General features: G+C 43.7%; 2 protein-coding genes across 2 annotated transcripts in view; one reads left to right on the top strand and one right to left on the bottom strand.

The window, feature by feature from the left end:
- Window positions 1-9,109, bottom strand: part of LOC309549847 (uncharacterized protein) — a gene marked incomplete at its 5' end in the record, with an annotated part of 37,109 nt that extends 28,000 nt beyond the window's left edge. The window contains 6 exons of the mRNA XM_082250345.1: window positions 852-928; window positions 1,045-1,168; window positions 1,255-1,389; window positions 8,052-8,178; window positions 8,735-8,807; window positions 8,956-9,109. Of these exons, the coding sequence (XP_082106471.1) occupies window positions 852-928; window positions 1,045-1,168; window positions 1,255-1,389; window positions 8,052-8,178; window positions 8,735-8,807; window positions 8,956-9,109 (690 nt within the window). The remainder of the gene's footprint in view (window positions 1-851; window positions 929-1,044; window positions 1,169-1,254; window positions 1,390-8,051; window positions 8,179-8,734; window positions 8,808-8,955) is intronic.
- Window positions 1-18,819, top strand: part of LOC309550260 (uncharacterized protein) — a gene marked incomplete at both ends in the record, with an annotated part of 1,652,360 nt that overhangs the window by 55,123 nt on the left and 1,578,418 nt on the right. The window contains 2 exons of the mRNA XM_082250668.1: window positions 15,283-15,380; window positions 15,470-15,611. Coding sequence (XP_082106794.1) covers window positions 15,283-15,380; window positions 15,470-15,611 — 240 coding nt within the window. The remainder of the gene's footprint in view (window positions 1-15,282; window positions 15,381-15,469; window positions 15,612-18,819) is intronic.

Below are 18,819 nucleotides of genomic sequence, written 5' to 3'. Positions count from 1 at the left end.
CGGGAATACAGAGGACGGGGACATCTCTCTGCTGGGTTCCTGGTATTAGGTGGGTCCATCATATCCTTGTGTCCTTCTGAAAACTCCTCCATCACTCCATACTCCTCTTCATACTCAATATTATCATCCCTAAGGTTTCTATTCTGAAAGATATTATAAAACATTCATTATAAGAAACATACTGTGTATAGATCCTAACTACCAATAATTGTTATTCATCTACCCGATAATGTTTTGCATAGCTGTGATCTTCCTGTGTGGAATCCCGGGAATACAGAGGACGGGGACATCTCTCTGGTGGGTTCCTGTTATTAGGTGGCTCCACCATCATATCCTTGTGTCCTTCTGAAAATTCCTCCATCACTCCATACTCCTCATCCTCCTCTTTATACTCTTCTTTAACATCAATATTATCATCCCCGAGGTTTCCACTCTGAATATATAATAAAACATTCATTGTAACAAACACACTTGTGTATAAATCATAACTATCAGTAATTGTTCCTCATCTACCTGATGATGGTGAGGGATGGTGTGACCTTCCTGTGTGGAATCCCGGGAATACAGAGGACGGGGACATCTCTCTGGTGGGTTTCTGTAGCTGGATGACTCCACCATGGTGTCCTGGTACAGATCTTTGCGTTCCTTTAGAAACTCTGACTCCTCCATCACCCCGTCCTCATCATCCTCCTCTTTTATCTCTTCTTTAACCTCAACTTTAGAATCTCTCAGGTTTCCACTCTGAATATATAATAAAAATGACATCAATGGTAACAATGCAGATAATGTACAGATCCTAATGATACTATCAGTGATTGTTCCTCATCTACCTGATGATGGTGGGGGATGGTGTGACCTTCCTGTGTGGAATCCCGGGAATACAGAGGACGGGGACATCTCTCTGGTGGGTTCCCATTACTGGATCCATCTGTAGGAAACACACACACTGACTGAATACATTGTTTCTATGTGTTTATCAGATGATGGGGGATCTAGGTGGACCCTCCGTACTGCTCTCTCCTTTACAATAAAGTCTCCTCTTACCCGGTGATGTGAGGGGCGGCTGATTCTCCATCATGACGTCCTTGTAGAGATCCTTGTGTCCTTCTAAATACTCCCACTCCTCCATGGAGAAATAGACAGTGACATCCTGACACCTTATAGGAACCTGAAACACACAATGATACAGTCACCATCCAGACACATCCCTTGTCTGTTACTGGATAATGTCCCAGAATTCCCAGCACCGCTCACCTCTCCTGTCAGCAGCTCCATCATCTTCTTGGTGACTTCTAGAATCTTCTGCATGTTGTTTGTCTCAGGTTTTAGGGAGTCACATGGAGGCACTGTGATGGTCATATGATCACCTGACTTCAGAGGAGGAAATCTCTGTATTGAGGAACCAATAGGAATATCATGTTAGAATCCCAGAATCCTCCTCACCTCTCCAGTCAGGTCTGTGTTTTATTAATTGAGATAAGAGTGATGTCATGTGACCTCCGAGAATCCTCCTCACCTCTCTGGTCAGCAGGTAGATGATCTCCAGGGTAAGGTTTAGTATCTTCTCAGTCATGTGACTCCGATCCTCCTCCATCCTCATTGGTGCCGTGATTTGATCTATACAGGTCTCCTTGTAGACAGATAACTTTGGTAAATAAAAGTAAGAATTATTTAGATGGTATTAATCACACTATAATGGGATGTGGATGTGAGGGGGGTAATAGGAGGATTGCTGTGAATTTAAGAACTACTGCCCCCATGGGAACACATTTAATCTAGACTGTTTAGGGTTTGTTACATCTTGGAGGACCTTGGACCCTCTTGGCCTGCCGGATCAGATATTCCCTTTTCTCTGTTGGGTTTGTTTCCTTTCTGAACTGGTTTGCTGCTAAAACAGAACTCATCTAAGAACAAGCGCTCACCAACGAGTGAAGGAATTCCTTTCTTCATCCTACTTGATATTCCAGAACAAATCAAGTGATCAGTGGGAAAATAAGATGGTTAAGATTGCCAGTCCTGAGGGGTCTGAAAAATAAGTACAGATGGGGTGGGAGGACCAATATAGACCCCTCCCTCCCTCAGAGTCCCCTGAGCCCTCTAGCCCCCTATTCCCTCACAGCCCTGCAGCCTGACTACCTACTCAAGGGTCCCAGAGTCCTTCAGCTAAATTACCCCTCCAGAGGCCCCTAAAGTCTCTCAGCTTTACTGAACCCTCACAGCCCCTCAGCTCCTCTACTTCCCTCAGAGCCCTCAGTATTTTCCTCCCTCTGTCAACAATGATGGAACATATTCTTCATGGCAGGCTGGGGAATGTTTTCTTCCTCCTGACCAGCAATGTATGGGGCTCCATACTACTGACCCCTGCACTCCATCATTGTGTTGGGTCAAATTATAATGATTGCCCATTGGCTGCCTGTGTAGTGAAATAATTGCCCTTTGTAGGCCATGTATGGTCAGGATGGTCATTGTTTTGTCTATTTATTGTCAGCGCTGTTAGTTTAGAGGAACATATTACTAGAATTTATCTCCAAAATGTAGAGAATGTTCCGGCCCCAAAAATGGGGAAGTGTTCTGCCCCTGAAGGGGTTAATCTAGGTTTCCACACTATATATGTGTGTATCATCATCTGCTGGAGATAAAATACGTCACAGTGACTATGGAGGAAGAGGACGGACATGACGGGGGTTACTGGGTGTAAATAGAAAATTAGATCTTATTACCTAATCTGCTGTCACTTCCCGCAAAGTCTTCTCTCTCTACTTTCTCCTGATGCACCTCTCACCCGGAACTTCCTGTCTGTACCTGACATCACTTCCTGTCTGTACCTGCCATCACTTTCTGACTGTACCTGACATCACTTCCTGCCTGTTGCGGACATCACTTCTTCTCTGTATTCCATAGAGACTCCCTGTCTGGGTAGAAGTGAGATCACCACCCTGTGGAGCTCCGAAGAACTGCAGCCCTGAGAACCATCTCATAGTGTGAACACCCCTTTTGCTATGTGTATATATCTATACACTGATCAGCCATAACATTTGACCATTGACAGGTGAAGAGAATAACATTAATGATATCATTACAATGACATCTGGAAAGGGGGGTGATATATTAGGTAGCAAGTGAACATGTTGTCCCTGAAATTGATGTGTTGAAAGCAAAAAAATATTAGTCGCAGTTTGTTTTGTATGGGTCTGTGTAGCAGACGACTGGTCAGGGTGCCCATGCTGACCTGTTTTCACAGCCAAAAGAGCCTAAAATGGGCACGTGAGCCTTAGAACTGGAGCACGCAGCAATGGAAGAAGGTGGCCTGGTCTGCTGAATTACATTTTCTTTTCCATCATGTGGATGGGCGGGTGTGTGTGCGTCACTTACCTGGGAAAGAGATGGCACCAGGATGCATTATAGGAAGAAGACAAGGCGGCGGAGGCAGTGTGATGCTTTGTCTAGTGGAGTCCATGCCTTGATTGCAGCAAAAGGGTCATGTACCCAATATTAGAAAGAATGATCATAATGTTCTGGTGGGTGGTCCTAATGTTCTGGTGGGTGATCATATTGTTCTGGAGGGTGGTTATAATGTTGTAGTGGGTGATCATAATGTTCTGGTGGGTGGTTACAATGTTCTAGTGGGTGGTCCTAATATAGTGAAGGGTGGTCTTAATGTTCTAGTGGGTGGTTATAATGTTCTGGTGGGTGATCCTAATGTTCAGGTGGGTGGGTATAATGTTCTGGTGGGTGGTTATAATGTTCTGGAGGGTGGTTATAATGTTCTGGTGGGTGGGTATAATGTTCTGGCGGGTGGTTATAATGTTCTGGTGGGTGGTTATAATGTTCTGGTGGGTGGGTATAATGTTATAGTGGGTGGTATAATGTCTGGTGGGTGGTTATACTGTTCTGGTGGGTGGTTATAATGTTCTGGTGCGTGGTATAATGTTCTGGTGGGTGGTGTAATGTTCTGGTGGGTGGTATGATGTTCTGGTGGGTGGTTATAATGTTCTGGTGGGTGGTATGATGTTCTGGTGCGTGGTATAATGTTCTGGTGGGTGGGTATAATGTTCTGGGGGGTGGTATAATGTCATGGTGGGTGGGTATAATATTCTGGTGGGTGGATATAATGTTCTGGTGGGTGGTATAATGTTCTGGTGGGTGGGTATAATATTCTGGTGGGTGGGTATAATGTTATGGTGGGTGGTATAATGTCTGGTGGGTGGTTATACTGTTCTGGTGGGTGGTTATAATGTTCTGGTGCTTGCTATAATGTTCTGGTGGGTGGTATAATGTTCTGGTGGGTGGTATGATGTTCTGGTGGGTTGGTATAATGTTCTGGTGGGTGGATATAATGTTCTGGAGGGTGGATATAATGTTCTGGAGGGTGGTATAATGTTCTGGTGGGTGGATATAATGTTCTGGTGGGTGGGTATAATGTTCTGGTGGGTGGGTATAATGTTCTGGGGGTGGTATAATGTCATGGTGGGTGGGTATAATATTCTGGTGGGTGGTTATAATGTTCTGGTCTCACCTCCTTCCCCAAGGACCAATCCCGTGCTTTCTTGGTGCTCACACTCAGATTGTGCGCTCACCAGACATCCATCGCCCTCCTAATAAGAGGCTCCAAAATAGCTTTGGAGAGGAACCCTGACTGAGAAAGACTGGACTAGGCAGTAATATATTTCTATCCCCTTTGGTGGGAGTGGAGATGACCCATCTATAAGGATATACAGTACATACACACACAGCACAAGGCCGCGTTCACACTACCAGATGTTTCTCAGGGCTGCAGTTCCTCTGAGCTCCACAAGGTGGTGATATCACTTCTACCCAGACAGGAAGTCTCTATGGAAGGCAGACATGAAGTGATGTCAGGTACAGACAGGAAGTGATGTCAGTACAGACAGGAAGTTCCGGGTGAGAGGTGAGTCGGGAGGAAGGAGAGAGAAGACATTGCTAGAAGTGGCAGCAGAGGAGGTAATAAGATCTTATTTTCTTATTTTCCCATTAGGGGTAGGCGGTTTGGGTATGCTGTGTTTTATTTAATAATTTTTTTCTTTTTTATATATATATATATATCCTTTAATAGTTTTTTCTCATCTAACTGTTACCTGGTACTCCTGTAATTTTCTTAATTTTCTTAACTGTTGTTCCATGTACCAAGCAATGAGTCAGAAGTAACAAATAATTGTAAATGTTATTATTGAAATTGTTAACTCAAAATTCCAATAAAAAAAAAAAAAAAAAAAAGATCTTATTTTCTATTTACACCCAGTAACTCCCCGTCATGTCCATCCTCTTCCTCCATAGTCACTGTGATGTCTTTTATCTCCAGCAGATGATGATACACACATATATAGTGTGGAAACCTAGATTCACCTCGTATATTGCAATAAGGGAATCTATGATCTGCATTTTTATATCATATTACCAGTTATTGATGATTATAAATAAAGTTTTATATTAATTTAGTGATATAGGATAATATAGAAGATGTAATTCTGGGCTATAAATGGTTAAGGAATCTGGACGGGTGGGAACAGTTTTTAAGACCTCCTCACCTACCAATAGCCCTCCTGGACAAAGATTGGTGATTTCCAGTCCAAACACATCGGATATCACCAGGTTAGGAGAGCGCCCTCTCTATTTACATCTAAGCGTAATCCGGCCCGCCATCCACCGGAGTATCTGTGACTGGGTACCTGGTGGTGGATTCGCTCTTCTGCTCCTTATGCTGGTATTCCCCATTTACTGTTATAGAGGCGTCTGTTGCTTCACAGGCCCCACAAACTGTGGGACTACAGAGCCCAGCACACCTAGTCATCTACATCAAGGGCTGCCAGGTTACCCCAGGAGTTGTCTGACACTTTGTTATCTGGATGTTTTATTGGAATTATCGTGTTGAGGATTGAGATATTTTGTCCATAGTGCAAGCGCTGCCCAAACATTTATTATTTGTAAATTAACCCCTTCAGGGTCAGAGCATTTCCCCATATATGAGGCCGGAACATTCTCTTCATTTTGGAGATAATTTCTAGTAATATGGTCCTCTTAAACAAACAACACTGACAATAAATAGACAAGACAATGAGCATCCTGACCATACATCACCTACGAAGGGCAATTATTACACTACACAGGCAGCCAATGGGCAATCATTCCAATATGCAGCCCACACAATGATGGAGTGCAGGGGTCAGGAGTATAGAACATAGAGCCCCTTACATTGCTGGTCAGGAGGAAGAAAACATTCCCCAGCCTGACATGAAGAATGTTCCATCACTGGTGTCAGAGGGAGGAAAATACTGAGGGCTCTGAGCAGAGGCTTAACTAGAACCTTCAGGGCCTTGGTGCAAGAAACCATGAAGGGCCTCCCTGAGCCACTGGTCCCAGGCCCTCTCCGTCAGTTTCGGGGGCCCTTCCCACTGATTCCGCGGCACTTTACTTCTGCAGTGTGACCTTTTCCTGCTTTCTTGCCCCCCCCCCCCCATGGTAGTGGAATAACAGAGCCCAATCACAAGTACAACCTTCTAGTAGTTATAACCTGGTAGTTCTGCCACTGTCTCAGCTCCACCGATTGCAGACACAGGGCTCGCCTTTGCCAATTGCATGCACAGGGCTCGCCTCCGCCGATTGCATGCACAAGGCTCGCCTCTGCCGATTGCACGCACAGAGCTCGCCTCCCCCGATTGCATGCACAGGGCTCTCCTCCGCTAATTGCACGCACAGGGCTCGCATCCGCCGGGAGATGGGAGGGCAGAAGGCTGGGCAGAAACTCAAGAGAGCAGCTGGCAGAGGTAGGAAAGAAGTTTGAGATGTGCGAAGAGCCTATTTTGCCCCCCCCCCACACATCCATCTCAAGAGCCCCACACACTGAGGACCCCCACACCACATTCAGGCACTCACCAGGCTATTGGCGCTGCAGCTGGAATAAGTGACGGGTCCCTCAAAGCCAGCACAGGGCGCAGAGTCTGCTTGATATGGAGAACTTTGAGCTTGTGTCTGGGGAAGGAGGATTGTGCAGAGGAGTTGGCTAATGTTGGAGGGTTCTGAGCCCACATTAGGGGCAGATCAGGGACAGCACGGGGGCTCTGTATGGAGGGGACTCTGCAAAGGCTGAATGTGCTGCACAACCTGTTCTTAGCAATCCTTCTTGGAAGGCCTGGCACAGCTTGGTTTCTTCGGCCAAACAGTGCCTCCTGCCCTCCAAATCCTTCTAGGAGACCAAGAGCTAATACCAGCCTTTTACCCCAAGCATCATACACACACAAGATGTTGAGGTAGAACCAAAGAAATTACTGTTTATTGAACAGAAATACAGGTTTTTAGTTTTTATACACTTCAAAAGTTGACACAAAACTAATCTCATCATGTAGGAACCTCCAAAAGTTAGGCCAACAGACAGAAACAATAGGTGACTCAATTAACAATGAGAATTCACATCTAGGAGGCACACAATAGGAGAGACACACATATCACCCCACCTCAGATTGTCCAGCAACAGCCTACAACAGTCTATGAGTCAAAACTCATGCAATGATCCAGCAGTCTGAAAAGGTGCAATAAATTTATCTATAGATCTCTTGAGGGATATCTTCGATAAATCTTTCTGTCCCAAGTGAAGGAGCCTCTCCAACCCGGTCTGCAGGACGACCACCATATTCCCTCTGGCCATTAATCTGTAAAATATTAATATTACACCTTTCCATCCACTCCAGAAGGGAAGCCTTATTGTCTTTTCAGAGAATTAACCCAAGCCTCACTATCAGCCTCCAATATGGGGTTGCTTATTATTAGAGAATGATCTGCTCTCTCAATGTGCCATAATCACTGAGTAGGAGGCTTGCCTCTAGTCCTCTACAAAAGTTTCTGTCTCATTTGGGTCTGTTACAGCGATCACTGGAGGAGCCTCCACTAATCCCGGGATTCTTTACTCCGGTAGCAGGCCCCCCCCCCCCCGCATTGGTGTAACACCTGGGCCAGGTCGCAGGTGTGACTTTTACATGAACTTCACGACCGCGATAGTTCAGCCACTGGTTCTGAGTAAACTAGAGGAGCTGAGGTACCTCTGAAGAAATAGTGGGACTAAAGGACTCTGAGAGCCTCTGAGGGTTTACTTTATCTGATTTCAGGGGGGATTGTGTAGCAGAAGGACTCTGGGGGCCTCCTAGTAAGTGATAGGGGTGAACAACTCTGAGAGGTTAAATAGGAACGTTGAGAAAGAACATGGACTTTAAAGGCACTGGGTATATAAAACGTAAACATTTTATTAATTCACACTTTTAAAACGCCAAAAGAAAAACCAAAATTAACATATACATCGCCTCAAAAAAGCTGTGAATGTACAAAACATCTAAGATATATAGCAATCACATTGCTGAGTTATAACGAACAAGTACAGATTATTGAGGTAACATATTAAAGTAAGTGATACTTCACATCGGGACGATCCCCCGAAGGTGACAGGTAGATGTGCTGCCTTCCCAGGGAGATCGAGCGATGTGTTTGCACATAAATACAATATTTTATTGAGCCAAGTTGCTCGACATGTTTCGCATTAAGCTTCTTCTGGAGCTAGTAATTCAATGCTCTATATGGTGATAAAATATAGATCAATTAGATCTGACCTCTGAGAGGTTAGTGGGGCTGAATTGCTGTGGGGACCTGTGAGGCACGAAGGTAAGAAGGGGCTTTTAGGCTCATATGGGCTCTTGGTCTCTGATGGTCCTCCCACCCCACCTGCACTTACTTTTCGGAACTCCTTAAAGAACTACTACCAGTAGCAGTGAAGGAAGCCTTCATCATCTCACTGGTCAAGGAATCTGTTGCAGGACACAAAATAGACCAAGAGAAAAACCCTTATCAAATATTGTCCTTTTCCTACCCACACTGGGCTGCTATTGGAGAAAACAGAAGAGACTCCTCCCCTACAGCTCTGTACTCCACCAGCTATCCAATCCCGTCTCTTACAGCAGAGAGTGACAGTGACATCACTCCTGTCAGTCAGCAGGCTGCCGGAGATTGGAGCCTTGCAGCCGGAGTTCTGGCAATTATCCTGATTAGCTGGCAACTCCGGCCAAAAGTCAGCAAGTGCCCCTTCCTGGACATCATGATGACCCGACATTGACCTCACAGCACTGCCTCAGAGCAAACAATTCAAAGGAAGGATTGTATTTATCATTCCTTGTCTGCAGAACTAATACTAATTAAATCCAATTCAGAAATAAAAACAAACCCAACAGAGAAAAAGGAGTTTCTGATCCGGCAGGTCAAGAGGGTCCCGGAACTTCAAAAATGTAGCAAACTCTAAATAGTCCAAACTAAATGTGTTCCCATAGGTGCAGTAGTTCCTAAATGTACAGCAACCCTCCTATTACCCCCCTTACATCCCCATCCTATTATTGTGTGACCAATACAATCCACATAATTCTTACTTTCTTTTCCCAAAGTTATCCGTCTACAAGGAGACCTGTATAGATCAAATGAGGATGGAGGAGGACCAGAGTCACATGACTGAGAAGATACTAAACCTCACCCTGGAGATCATCTACCTGCTGACCGGAGAGGTGAGGAGGATTCTGGGAGGTCACATGACATCACTCTTATCTCTATTAATAAAACACAGACACAGGGGTAACTCTAGGGGGAACAACAGAGGGAGAGGAAGAGGTAGACCACTCTATAGAAAATACAATTTACAAGGGGAGGAATGGAGAAGAACCATTCAAGATTGTCCAGCAAGAACACCCCCAGAGGGGTAGTCACCAATATCCCATCCCATGGGGGGATACCAGTATCCTATCCTGAGAGGGAGGACCCAATACCCCATCCCAACTCCACACCCCACAGGAGGAAAAGGACGAGAGGTTGTAGATGTGGCAGAAAAGAAAAGGAAAAAAGAGACTTAACTACAAGAATTTTTAACCTCACAGAGATCACCTGTAACCACTTCAGCCCAGCCCACCGTACATTTACTGCGGCACTCTGCAGCTGCTGGGCAAAGCGACGTAGCCCTACGTCGCTCACTTAGGCGCCCCCGCTCGTTCCCTGGGGAGCCAGCGCGTGTGACCGGCGGCTCCGATGGCCGCCGGTCACTCACGATCTCCCGCAGCAGAGGGAGAAAGACAGACGGCTGATGTAAACATAGACGTCTGTCATTCACCCTGAGGTAATGACAGAGGCTATGTGATCCTGCTATATAGGATCGCATGTCTCTGTGATGATCTCATAAGCCACGCCCCCTGACAGTTAGAATCACGCCCCTAGGGACACACTTAACCCCTTCATCACCAGTAAAGTTAACCCCTTCCCTGCCAGTGTCATTTTTACAGTAACAGTGTGTATTTTTAGCACAGATTACTGTAGTAATGTCACTGGTACCCCCAAAAGTGTAAAAAATGTCAGTTAGGGGTCCAATCTGTTCGCCGCAATGTCGCAGTCAAGCAAAAAAAAAAAAGGAAATCGCCGCCATTACTAGTTAACCACTTGCCGACCGCCGCACGACTATCTACGTCGGCAGTCAGCCCCTCACAGGCAAACTCTACGTCGCTTGCTTGTGAGGGTCTAGGGAGCGAGCGAGCGCCCCCGGAGGTGCGCTCCCGCGTGGTCACGGACCCCCCCGCGCGTGTGACCAGCGGACCCGATGTCCGCCGGTCACTCTGCGATCGGCGGGGGAGAGGGAGAAAGTCAGGCAGCTTGTGTAAACAAGCTGCCTGTCATTCTCCCCTGTGTATGAGAGATGATCATACGGTTCTACTATGTATACAGCTGAAGCCACAGCCAATCACAGTAGAAAGCACGCCCCTAGGGACACACACAGCCCCTCCCTCTCAAATAAAGTTAACCCCTTTCACTACCAGTGTATTTTTACAGTAACAGTGCATATGTATAGCACTGATTACTGTAGAAATGTCACTGGTAACCCCAAAAGTGTCAAAAATTTCAGTCAAGGGTCCGATCTGTCCGCCGCAATGTCGCAGTACCGCAAAAAAAATCGCAGATCGCCGCCATTACTCATTAAAAAAAAAACAACAAAAATGACAAAAATCTTTCCCTTTGTTAGTAAACGTGATAACTTTTGCGCAAACCAATCAAAATACGCTTATTGTGATTTTTTTTACCAAACATAGGTAGCATAAAACAAATTGGCCGAAAATGTTAAAAAATTTTGATTTTACATTTTTTTGGGGGGAATTTCATATAAAAAAATGTGAAAAATATTGCTATTTTTGCAAAATTTACGCTCTTTTTTTGTTTATAGCGCATGATCAAAAAATCGCACAGGTGATCAAATACCACCAAAAGAAAGCTCTGTTTGTGGGAAAAAAAGGACGCCAAATTCGTTTAGGTACAGCGTCGCACGACCGCGCAATTGTCCGTTAAAGTCACGCAGTGCCGAATCGCAAAATACCCCCTGGACGTTTAGCAGCCAAATCCTCCGGGGCTTAAGTGGTTAAAAAAAACAATAAAAGTGACATAAATCTTTCCAGTAGTTAGTAAACACAGTAACTTTTACTATTGCGCAAACCAATCAAAATACGCTTATTGCGATTTTTTTTTTTTTTGTTTTTTTACCAAAATCATGTAGCATTAAACAAATTGGCCTAAAATGTTAAAAAATTTACAATTTTTTTACATTTTTCATTTTGAGAATTTCTTTTCTTTTTCAAAATTGTCGCTCTTTTTTTGTTTATAGCGCAAAAAATAAAAATTGCACAGGTGATCAAATACCACCAAAAGAAAGCTCTGTGGGAAAAAAAGGACGTCAATTTAATTTGGATACAGCGTCTTATGACCGTGCAATTGTCCGTTAAAGTCACGCAGTGCCGAATCGCAAAATAGGGCCTGGTCATTGAGCAGCCAAATCCTTCGGGACTAAAGTGGTTAAGGAGGAATTGTTGGTTCTCAGAGAAGGTTTAAAATTCACCCACACACACAAAATCTCCAGACAAATTTGAAACTTCCATAGGTTTGGAAAAATTTGCAAGAAGACTTAATGTTAAAAAGTTTTTTGGGAGGAACATCCAAGCAGAAAATGCAATCTAGACCAATCGCAGTTTGTTCACACAGAATTACGTAACAAAAATCTAACTTTAAACCCAAAAATCCCTCCCACCAGTTCATAAAAGTTTTCAAGCGTTTCAAGAGGCCATCAAACAACTAGAACAAAACAAAAATATAGTGATAAGACCTGTGGAAAAAGGGGGAGGGGGTCCTGGTGGTGCTAACACAAGAAAATTATGATGCAGAAATGCAAAGAATACTCCAGGACCCAACCACCTATAAAAAAAAACTACAGGGTAACCCCACTAGTGAATGGAAATCTTCACTTTATAGATTAATCCAAAAGGGGTTAAAATTGGGAGTATTGAATAAGAAAGAGGGGAAATATCTTCTACCCAAAGTTCCCAAAATCCCAGTGATTTACCAGGCCCCCAAGATACATAAAAATAAAACCACACCACCGGGTAGGCCCATAGTCAGTGGGATAGGGTCCCTATACTCTACACTAGGGGAATACACGGACTCCTTTCTACAGCCGGTATCCATGAAGAGGAAAGCCCATCTAAAAGATGGCAGATAGCTTATTAATCCAATTAAAGACAAAGGGGTAGGGGAAGAAACGTTGTTGGCAACAATGGATGTGGAATCCCTTTATACTAACATCAGACAAAGGGATGCCCTTGATGACACTTTATGGGCTCTTAATAAATATTCAGATCTTACTCCCCCCCCCCCCCCCCAAACAAATGATTTGACTGAAGCCCTGAATATGGCAATGACCAATAACTATATTTTTGGTACTCAGAGGACTTAGATAACCAACTAAAAGTGGCAATGGGAGCTCGTTATGCCGCCAGTTTTGCCAACATCTTTTTAAATAAATGGGAGGAAGAACAAATTTTTACTTATCAATGGTCACAACTTAAAATGTACCAATGGTATATAGATGATATATCTGTATTTATGGGAGGGATCACAAAGGGAATTGGAGAAGTTCTTAATCCATATAAATACCAATGAGTACAATATTAAATCCACCTGTACATGGCATACATCGGTAATCCAATTCCTTGACTTGGAAATAATCTTGGTACCATACACATTTTAAAGATACTGACCAGAATGGATACATTTCAACCCAGAGTTGTCATCCTCCAAGTTAGATGAAGGCTTTTCCAAAGGGTCAGTTCCTGAGAATAAAGCGGAATTGTAAAAAAGAGGAGGATTACTGCACACAAACGAACATGCTGATAGGGAGGTTCCTGGAAAAAGGATATAATAAACAATGACATGAAACCACTAGGGAACAAGTAGGCCTACTGGATGGAAATACCCTACTGATCCCTAAAAATAGGGACCCACAAGGGGACCAGTTCAATCGTTCATTTCTCACAGTTTTCAATGTTCATTATAGAGAGGTAGAAAAAATAGTTAAAATATATTGGCCAATACTTCTAAAAGATCATACATTGAAAAACATTCTCCCAAATAAACCTAATTTCATTTACAGGAGGGTCCCAGGGTTGCACAACATGTTGGCTAAAAATGTAGCTCAGCCTCCAAAGAGACCTCCCACCTTGGACCGTACTAGTTTTTATAGGTGCAAGGCAAGTAGAACGGTCAGAGATAGGAGTAGAAACAGTTTACCCCTCCGTTGTCCCGGGGAAAAAATATGAGATAAAACAACTCCTAACCTGTGACAGTGGGTATGTCACTTATTTACTCATGTGTACTTGCAACCTCCAATTTATAGGTCTCACCACAAGAACGCTAGCCAAAAGGGTGGGGGAGCACATAGATAACAATAGAAAGGGGTATAGACATCATAGTGTCTCCAACCATTTCAAACCGGTACACAACCAGGACCCGTCACTGTTAAGATTTTGGGGTATAGACAAAGTTCGTCCTTATTGGAGAGGTACAAATATGACCAAAAAGATCTCCCAAATGGAGACCCAATGGCTATATAGGCTGCAATCACTGTATCCCCAGGGCCTCAACATCAATATTAATTTAAATGGCTTTATTATTGATTACGTATGTCGGGAGCGGGGATTCGTCACTTCCGGAATCCCATGTGACTTCCCTTTCGAGTATAGTACTGAGAGCGAGGCGTGGTTGGCACGCTGGCGCCATACTGTTCACATCCGCACATGCTGTAGCAACCTTTGTGTTGGGCAGGCATGGATACATGTGAGTGTAAAATCTCTTTTATATCGCTTTTAAAGAAACATCAATAAAATGACTGCACTAGGAGCCCTTTCTATATCTTTGGTGGAGTACATCCTTACTTCTCTAGCTACATCCAGAAGGGTCTTTGGAGCGGTATGGTGTGAGCCAAGGAACCAATTGGTCCTCTATACAGAGTTTTTTGACTTCCTGTAAATAGGGATGAAACACCTTTGGTGAGTTGTCATCTACCCTCATGGTGAAGGTGCCTCTATGGTGAAGGAACTGGAAGATATCCCCTTCACAGAATCACTCTGTATATTTGGAGTTGGGAACAGTTACATTGGATTTATATTAACACTTATGTGTCACGGATTGACGTTATTTGCTTTATGTATTTACTATGGATTTGTCCATTACTAGAGCTATGCACTTTAATTCATACAGGTCACTTGTTGGATAATACATTGATTATTTGGTCTAGCTTCACATCTTTATTTACTATAATTTTCATGTATAAAGCTATTTACACCCATTGCACATCGAGGGCGCCATCACCTTCTATTATTAGTCTTATCTCTATTACTAAAACACAGACCTGACCGGAGAGGTGAGGAGGATTCTGAGATTCTAACATGATATTCCTATTGGTTTCTCAATACAGAGATTTCCTCTTCTGAAGTCAGGTGATCATATGACCATCACAGTGCCTCCATGTGACTCCCTAAAACCTGAGAGACACAACATGCAGAAGATTCTAGAAGTCACCAAGAAGATGATGGAGCTGCTGACAGGAGAGGTGAGCGGTGCTGGGAATTCTGGGACATTATCCAGTAACAGACAAGGGATGTGTCTGGATGGTGACTGTATCATTGTGTGTGTCAGGTTCCTATAAGGTGTCAGGATGTCACTGTCTATTTCTCCATGGAGGAGTGGGAGTATTTAGAAGGACACAAGGATCTCTACAAGGACGTCATGATGGAGAATCAGCCGCCCCTCACATCACCGGGTAAGAGGAGACTTTATTGTAAAGGAGAGAGCAGTACGGAGGATCCACCTAGATCCCCCATCATCTGATAAACACATAGAAACAATGTATTCAGTCAGTGTGTGTGTTTCCTACAGATGGATCCAGTAATGGGAACCCACCAGAGAGATGTCCCCGTCCTCTGTATTCCCGGGATTCCACACAGGAAGGTCACACCATCCCCCACCATCATCAGGTAGATGAGGAACAATCACTGATAGTATCATTAGGATCTGTACATTATCTGCATTGTTACCATTGATGTCATTTTTATTATATATTCAGAGTGGAAACCTGAGAGATTCTAAAGTTGAGGTTAAAGCAGAAGAAGAAGAGACGTATGTGAGGGATGATCAGCAGTCTATGGAGGAGGATGGAATAACGGGGACATTTATAGAGGAGGACACTCCTACAGAGATCAGCACAGGTGGGTCATTAACACTAAATACATTCCTCCACCCATACTGCTCACTGATTAGGGCGGGACTGGGTGATATCAGTCTGTAATCCCCTGGTCACTTTCCTGAGCTGTGTTCCCCGTCCTGTATTCCTGTATTTCTCTCGGATAATCTTCCTTCTCTGTGCTGCAGACACACTTTATGTATCTAGCATTGTGGGATCTCTGCAACTTGTCTCATGTAAACATTTAAGCTTCCACTGATTACTGAATACCAATATTATGAGTCCTGACCCTTACACTGTATACTCTATGTTGTACATTACATACTCCTGACCCCTGCACTATATACTCTATGTTTTATATTACATCATTCTGATACTATATAGTCCTAACTGCTGTATCTTATACAATATGTTGTACATTACATAGTCCTGACTTCTGCTCTCTCCCCTCTACCCACTGCTATATATACACATAATATGGATTCTCTTTTATTACTCCCATTTCCTACCAGCTGGACATTTTATATCTGACTTTTACATGTTGATAATAATGTTTTCATCTTGGCTGTTCTCCCCCCATCCCCACTCTCTGACCTCTGGTGGGGCTCAGCCTTGCTGTTATTCATGACTAAATTATGGACTTAATAAGGGAGTGCAGGACTTCTTGTGTTGGGAAGATAGCAATGAGTGATAGAGGGAGGAGGAGGAAACTCGTCCTATAATCCCCTCATCACTCTCACTCCTATAAAAGACAGTTCTCGTTGTTTCCTCACTCTCTGACTAAGGTCCATGAATAAAGAAATGAACTGGTAGGAGATCAGAGGACCCATTTATTAGTTACCTTGAGGGGGTAATTGTAAGATCCTCAGAGACAAAGCTGTCTGATGTGGGCGGAGTCTTGGTTTAGGGGAACCAATCTGCTGATGTCTAGTAATGATCTTTGTATTTCTATTTTAGTAGATGGATGGGAGATGAGGAAAACCTCAGAGGATTGTCTCACTTTGTCTCCAGACTGTAAAGTAGAAGATGAGGACATCACACAGTATAGTCCAGGAGAAAATCCAACTACCTCAAATGTCCATCCGGCACCACACAGTGTAGATGGACCATTGTATTCCTCTTATCCTGAGGAACCTCAGACTGTGAGGGACGGTGCCGGACCATCGTATTCCTCTTATCCTGAGGAACCTCAGACTGTGAGGGACGGTGCCGGACCATCGTATTCCTCTTATCCTGAGGAACTTCAGACTGTGAGGGACGGTGCCGGACCATCATATTCCTCTTATCCTGAGGAACCTCAGACTGTAAGGGACTGTGCCATCCTTCCAACAGACAAGAAGTTTTCCTGTACGGAGTGCGGGAAAGGTTTCCGCTCAAAATCCACACTTATTGTACATAAAAGATCTCACACGGGGGAGAAGCCGTATTCCTGTCCTGAGTGTGGGAAATGTTTTTCAGTGAAGTCCCATCTTTACACACATCAGAGATCTCACACAGGTGAGAATCCACATTCCTGTCCTGAGTGCGGAAAATGCTTCCCTTTTAAATCCAGTCTTGATGTGCATAAAACATCTCACACGGGGGAGAAGCCGTATTCCTGTCCTGAGTGCGGGAAATGTTTTTCAGTGAAGTCCCATCTTTACACACATCAGAGATCTCACACAGGGGAGAAGCAATATTCCTGTGCTGAGTGCGGGAAATGTTTTTCAAACATGTCCCTTCTTAATAGACATCATAGATAACACAGGTGAAAAGCCGTATTCCTGTCTTGAGTGCGGGAAATGTTTTGCACAGAAGTCCGTTCTTTCCACACATCAGAGATCTCACACGGGTGAGAATCCGTATTCCTGTCCTGAGTGCGGGAAATGTTTTTCTAGGAAGACCCATCTTTCCAGACATCCGAGATCTCACACGGGTGAGAAGCTGTATTCCTGTCTTGAGTGCAGGAAATGTTTTGCACAGAAGTCCCATCTTTCCACACATCAGAGATCTCACACGGGGGAGAAGCCGTATTCCTGTCCTGAGTGAGGGAAATGTTCTTCATTGAAGTCCTGTCTTCCTGTACATCAGGGGTCCCACACAACCCTGGAGGTGTATTAGTGCCTTGGGTGCGGGAAATGTCTTCTATATGAATGTTGCTGGACATGTGGGGAAGAAGCACACCCTGATATACACCTCAGATATACTCCATGGCTGATCTTCATCATGTAAGAAGCAGTTGATAAGGAGATCAGAGATCACCAAAGACATGGATGAAGTGTTGTACCGTGTTGGCCATTGATAGCAGTAGAAAAATAATAATGGAGTAGACAATGGAAAAAATAGACTTGGGTCTCACCCAAACAATACATATAAAGCTAATAGAAATGACCGGAGAACCCCCAGTATCCTACAATGACGGACTATATCGGCCCCAGAAAGGAGACATATTCAGTTAAAACATCATATTTTATTTGGAACACAATTAAAATGTTAGAAGAGAAGATTTTGGTGATACTCCAGCAGGGTAAATCAGTACATAAAATATACATTTAATAAAATAAACATATACAGAATAGATGAACATGGTCCATAGAGTGGTATATTATGGTGTTGTCTGTGTGGTCAACCTTTCTCCGTTAAGTTGGCTTCTTCAGGACCCAGACATATGACCAGTTCTAATTGAGTTACCTAGATCAACATTGTGTTAGTAACATGTCTTTATTGTACAATAATGTATATTTAAGTGCATCATATACTCCTATCAGTAAGGCTCGATAACACGTCGGTCAACCCAAGTGCCTGGGGCGGGTATAGGAACACATCAGGTGCCAACCACAGTAGATGGTGGAAAGGACAGAAATCCTGAATAAAAATATGTGTATGTCATATAAGTCCTAATTTAGGGTATGTGTCCATCCAAAAGGCATCCAGCTTCTATGCTGAAAATGTATTTCAAACGCAGTCTAGAATATATGGTGATGGGTAGTGTGATCGGAGAATGGGAACAGCAAGACATACAAGCTTCGATTAAAAATCTTGAAGCAAAACACATATGTATATATATATATAAGTGGGGGGGAAATTCACTGGGAAGACTAGTTTAGACTAGTACCTCTAAAAAGAGTAATACTCACAATTATGCATTGCCACAAGCCTGTGGATGCAGGTATATAGGAAAAAGTTCAGGAAGTGTTTGGTCGGATCTAAATTACATTGGGTCATCAAGTGGTCCATCTAACAAATGGCTCTAT

The sequence above is a fragment of the Pelophylax lessonae genome (assembly GCF_965119305.1).
Source record: "Pelophylax lessonae genome assembly, chromosome: 3".
Taxonomy (NCBI): domain Eukaryota; kingdom Metazoa; phylum Chordata; class Amphibia; order Anura; family Ranidae; genus Pelophylax; species Pelophylax lessonae.
Note: the sequence above shows the minus strand (reverse complement) of the source record. Positions and strands in the feature narration are given on the sequence as shown.